This window comes from Gastrolobium bilobum, unplaced genomic scaffold (assembly GCF_033153095.1).
Source record: "Gastrolobium bilobum isolate Gb01-03AN ecotype WA unplaced genomic scaffold, APGP_CSIRO_Gbil_v1 utg2242, whole genome shotgun sequence".
Classification (NCBI taxonomy): Eukaryota; Viridiplantae; Streptophyta; class Magnoliopsida; order Fabales; family Fabaceae; genus Gastrolobium; species Gastrolobium bilobum.
This window is the reverse complement of record NW_026895266.1, coordinates 126,096-132,009: the sequence shown is the minus strand read 5'-3', so window position 1 is coordinate 132,009 and position 5,914 is coordinate 126,096. Positions and strand designations below refer to the sequence as shown.

The 5,914-nt window shown below is 31.5% G+C and overlaps 1 protein-coding gene across 1 annotated transcript; it reads left to right on the top strand.

Moving 5' to 3' along the window:
* Positions 1-210: 210 nt before the first annotated feature.
* LOC133302816 (zerumbone synthase-like) lies at positions 211-3,017 on the top strand. The gene is made up of 3 exons (XM_061502643.1): positions 211-230; positions 396-473; positions 2,210-3,017. The coding sequence occupies exons 1-3, from the start codon at positions 211-213 to the stop codon at positions 3,015-3,017; spliced, it is 906 nt and encodes a 301-aa protein (XP_061358627.1).
* The last annotated feature ends 2,897 nt before the right edge of the window (positions 3,018-5,914 follow it).

Here is a 5,914-nt window from a genome sequence, read left to right as displayed (position 1 = left end):
ATAATTTTGACCTTGTATATTATATGATTATATTGAATCAAGCTCCCCAAAGGGAGAATCATTTTCTTTACAACTATTATGTACAAAAGACAAAACGTTTCCTACTTCTTCCATAAATATATTCATCAACCTTTCATTTCTTTCTATGCTTTCAAATTAACACCAGAGAGGTCCACCCCAAGTTGTTTCCTTCAGATCTTCGCCGCAAGTATGCTCAGAACACTAGCCAGGTTTCTCAAGTTCTATAATATTCCTTCATTTCTAATATTAAACCTTATTTAGTTAGTTGGTCAATGTTTCCTTCTTATTAACTGTTGCTAAGTTGAATTGCTTGGAGCTGTTGTTGGGTTTTTGAAGCTTTTTCTTTTGATTAATATTCACTTTATCTTTTCCAGAGAGTTCAAGCTCACAACCCTTACCAATGGTTTGCTTCAAAAACGCAGCAGATTCTATGCAACGGTTGGTGGAAGAAGGTAAAGTCTCATTAAAGCTCTGTACAATAGTTGATGATGTTTTAATTAGTCCTGTTTCATTTAATGGGTGATATTATCTGAATTCTTCATGAATGAATTACACTAATCTATTTATTTTTTTATTTTATTTTCTGGGCTCTTACTACTTCACTAAATTTACATGAGATCAGTATGAACTATGAAGCATGAGTTTTGTTTTTTACTTTTTGGAAAAAAATAAATTAGTCCATTAAGTTTTTATTCTTACTTTCTGGGAATGGATAGAAGTTTACTGTTGTTGGTATTTGGCAATTGTCTATATCACTAAATATGTGAATCAATTTATATATGGTTATTTCAGTGTAGTTGGTGATTTCAAATTTGAGTCTTAGTATGTAGCTGTCTTAAAAATTTGATAAGAAGAATTTTATCACTCTTATAGTCTTTCTCGACTCAGTAAGATTTATAAGATGAGGAATAAGGCTTGTAAATCTTATTATGGAGTCAAATGATATATATATATATATATATATATATATATATATATATATATATATATTTCCACATAAGTAAAAGCTAGCTTGTGAAATACTTACCAATTCTAACTTCTCTCTGATCACTGTTTACATTCCAGTTGTTAATACAACGCTTATAAGATTAAAAAGTAAACAGAATAGTATACTGTAAATCTAAGAGCACTATTTAATTCAATTTTATTCATTTGCGTTGACAAATGAAAAGCAATACACTGTAGAATATATAAGTTAAGTACTTAAGTCACTTGTATTAACAGATACATAGAAATAAATTTAAACAATGACAACGGAAGTCCGTGAAGCACATGGAACAAATCGTGCTAGCTGCCTCCAATTTGCATGTTCTCATGCTGTAGATCTACCAAACAGAAACAGCTAACGTGATTTAATGGTCCAATTTTAATTTTTAAACGTGTCAGTTACTTAAGTGATTCTTGTAGATGTTCCCAACTAATAATGAAGCAAAACAGTACCAAAAAAAAGTGAATTTAACTTCATTCCCATTATATACACACAAAGTCGCTTTCTGCTTGGTAACCACATCTAGAATTAGAATTTGTAAGTTAGTGGTAATTTATTTGAATAGAGGAGTGTAGATCATAAGTTTAAATCTCCATACCATTATGGGAATTTTTTTTGATTAATGGCATCAAAACTCTTTCTATTAAGTTTTTAACAAGTTATATACCCAAAATTCAATCTTGAGACCATAAATTCAGTTAGAACAAGCTTGTATCAGTTGATTCATGTGCTCATTGTAAAAATTATCTTTTCTAATACATCTAAAGGTCCTTTCGCGTCCTCATACTTTTCAAAGTCCTTTAAGGGGGCGTTTGATACGTGGTATTCCTCAGGATTCTCGAGAAACTAAATTTTTTAAATTTTTAATTTTTGGATATTATCATAAACTATATTTCTGAAAATCGAGATTTCTAGATAAAAAAAATTTCTCCTCTACCAAAAGCCCCCTTGAATACGCAATCTTAATCAATCTTGTTGGATGAAAAATTGGTCCACGACATCATCCTCCAACTTTGCCAAAAAAGAAATGATGCTTTCTGATTTAGACGTTGAGATAAAGCTGATAGCATTATTTAGATAGAGACCATTATCCATTATTCCCAGAGTTCACATTTCAAACCAAACAATTTCTTTTCTCTTTTCCACTCTTTCTTTCTTCACTCATGATGATTGATATTCATTCATTTTGGTTCTTAAAAGCAGGCTAGAGGGAAAAGTAGCACTTATAACAGGGTCAGCAAGTGGACTTGGCAAGGCCACAGCCCATGAATTTGTCCAACATGGGGCCCATGTAATCATTGCTGACAAAGACACTGAACTTGGGTCACAAGTTGCAAAAGAATTGGGCCCTTCAGCCCACTTTGTGGAATGTGATGTCACTGTTGAGGCCCAAATAGCAGAAGCTGTAGATGTAGCCATGACCCACTATGGCAAACTGGACATCATGTACAACAATGCTGGCATAACAGGCCCAATATTCCCACCAAGCATCTCAGAGCTAGACCTTGATGAATTTGACAAGGTCATGAGGATTAATGTCTGGGGAATGATTGCAGGTATAAAGCATGCGGCCCGAGTGATGATACCCATGGGCTGTGGGTCCATTCTATGTACATCCAGCATAAGTGGGCTCATGGGTGGGCTTGGGCCTCATCCATACACAATATCAAAGTTTACAATACAAGGGATTGTGAAGTCTGTGGCTAGTGAGCTATGCAGAGATGGAATCAGAGTCAATTGCATATCCCCAGCTCCAATTCCTACACCTATGTCAGTGGCCCAAATAGGGATCATTTATCCTGGTTTAACCCAAGAACAAGTAGTGGGCATTGTGAATGGGCTTGGTGAGCTCAAGGGGGCCCAGTGTGAGGACATTGATGTGGCCCGGGCTGCATTGTACTTAGCATCTGATGAAGCAAAGTTTATCTCAGGCCACAACCTCATTGTGGATGGAGCATTCACCTGCTTTAAAAATCTTAGGTTCCCTTCTCCAGATCAAACTGCCTAACCTTAGTTGTTCATTTCTGTAATATCTTATGGTTGGTTTATCAATTTGTTGAAGCACTTTTGTTTTTCTTTTTAAAATTTTTTAAGAAGACCTCTCTTTATGTTTTGTACCAAAGGTAAGAGCAATAGTGGAGTGAGACAATTTTGTGACTAAGTCAGATTTAAAGTAGGTCAGACTTTAGGTCTTTGATAGGCCGTTTGTCCCATTTACACACCTCAGCATAACAAATTTATATTACACAATCTTTTTTTTTTTTTTTTTTATGTTTGAATGTAATTTAAGATAAATGTTTGTATTAATTTGAGGGGGCGATTGTTCTCCACCACCGGGAAGAACACAGTGGTAGTAAATGTACCTAATTTGAGTTTCACTGTAGTCCCTGTAATTGTAAGGACCACATAACGGTGATATGATCAAACCCTTGTGGTTTATATTAAAGGCATTGAGATAGGGATAAGAGTCCTGCACATCTGGTCTGGCCCAAGGAATGGTAGACAAGAACAAGCTGGGCCCCACATATCTGATAATTCTTTATGTTACTTTTGTTTTTGCCATTTATTTATGACACTGCTAGACATAGGTTACAGATTTCTCCATGCTGGAAAAAAGTTTAATCTCCATATTTTATTGACATCACGAGGGTTGCGACTCAAAATATTAATGAACTTACCCAACTAGCTTGTAGTTAATATAAATTTTTTGTATGAACAGTTAGATAAAAATCGAACGTCAGTTTGGGATCCAATCAGTGATTTTTGCATCAATACAAATAAAAATACAAAAAAAATGTAAAAGGAAAGAAAACACAAATTTGAGTGGCAGCTGTGAAGACAATGGCATTAATACATTGATGGGCCATTGAATTCAACTCTTAATAATGACTATGGCCCTATAGTTTTGTCTGGACTCGGGTCACATCTTCAACCCAGCATGGATTTGTGAGTCTTCTGAACCCGCTTTTATGCTTCTAATTTCAAAAGGTTTCAAGAGGCTCAACTTTTTTCTTCTTCTAAACATAGTAAGATTTTATTAAAATATAATAATTTTATAAATAAAAAATAACATTTATATATACAGTTTTAATTAGATTTTTTTATCATTACTAAATCTTTTTAAAAGACATATTAGTTTAGAGTTTATTGATTTTTATATTATCTTATTATAACCTTTATCCTATCTATATATATAACATTCCTATTAAATAACTCAAAACATAAAATTACAATATATAAATAAATATATATATATATATATATATGATTCCATCTGAAATTAACAAAATTTACAACACGGTCATTTGGGGTATGTTGGGTTGATAACATAATCAATTTGATGGCTGACTTGGACAGGTTATAAATGAGTCAAAGTTGATTTTAACATTGTAAAGAGAGTAAGATTTTCCTTTATGTAATTGAAAATTTGCAATGGTTCAGAAAAATAACATTATTCAGTATTGACTCCTAATATTTTTTGATTTAGTATTTTTTTTTTTTAGTTTAATGAGATTTTCATGAAATAATCTATATAAAAAGTAAAATTTTAATACATTAGTGTAGAGCTTTTAAAAGAAAATTATACATAAAATTTATTATAGAAAAACTTTGTATCTTTTTAATTTGAGGATGATCCCATGGCTAATCAAAGAGATATTTCTCTTCCACACCAAAAAAAAAAGAGAGATATTTCTCTTTGAACCTCATTCCTAAGCTAAAGAAGGGTTTATGATATCCTCTGTTTTAGGTTGTACGAAAACCTCATCGAAACTCCACTAAATTTTTTGAATGGTCAAACTCTAAAAAAATTATGTTAAAATTTGAGTTTGATCCAATTATGCATTTGAGAGATATGTCTCTCCTAATATTACTACATGCTGCAAAATTCTACAAATACAGGTTCAGTTTATAAAATTTCTGGAAAAAATGTGTTCATCAATATTATCCTCTAATCTTGATTTGATATTAAATTCTTCTCATCTATTAAAAATGATATGTTAGATTGAACCACATCAAATAGTACATAACTAATAATTACACAAGTATAATGAAGTATTTATAAATGGGAATAAGTCATTTCCTAACAATTTAATCTTAAAAATCAATTAGTAATCTTCAAATTTAATGTCACTTAAGCTAAAACTTTTTTCTTTTCATAACAAAAGAATGTCATGTTCTTAAGGATAATAAAGATAATATTCAAATTCAAGATTCACTAATCATGCACCGACTCACATAAATAGTTTTGAGTTATGACAATTATAAGTTTAATTTTTTTTAGTTTCGTTGTAAACTACAAATTTAGCAATAGTAAAAAAAGGAGAAATTCTTTACAAAAAAAAGGAGAAATTATTTACCAAAAAAAGAGGGAGAAGGAGAAATTAAAAAATGGCATTAGCAACTTAGACAATTGAAGCTTTTTCAAATCACTTCTAAAGCCATGTTGTGAAAACTCGACAAGACCATTCGGTCTGACTACTTGATCCAGAAATCGGATCCCCAATCAGTCTGATTTAATCAATAGATCATATATGTTTCTGATTAGGTAACGAATCAGTGATCTGCTTGTGATATGTAAAAATCCGGACTAGTTTAATGCTTGTACTAGTTTTAGTATTTTAAAAAAATCTTTTTAAAGAATGTGCACCTGACAAGAGTTGAAACCAAACCAGATTGTAAGAAATTGGGAAAAAAATTTGTCATTTTTAATGACATAAATTATGTCATTTTAAATAAAATGACATCGTTTTAGTGTATATTTAGTGATTGTTTACAAAATTGTGTAATTTAAAATGACAAACATTTTTTCTCATTAAATAAGAGGCAACGAACCATTATGCCAATCACCCATTTGAGATACTTTATTACTACTATTATGTTTATTATATACTTTCATATAAATTC

Bases quoted from the DNA above. Each gene is read 5' to 3' on its own strand.
- LOC133302816 (XM_061502643.1), top strand. From the start codon at position 211: ATGCTCAGAACACTAGCCAG. The intron at 231-395 runs GTTTCTCAAGTT...TATCTTTTCCAG, and splicing joins ATGCTCAGAACACTAGCCAG to AGAGTTCAAGCTCACAACCC. The intron at 474-2,209 runs GTAAAGTCTCAT...GGTTCTTAAAAG, and splicing joins GCAACGGTTGGTGGAAGAAG to CAGGCTAGAGGGAAAAGTAG.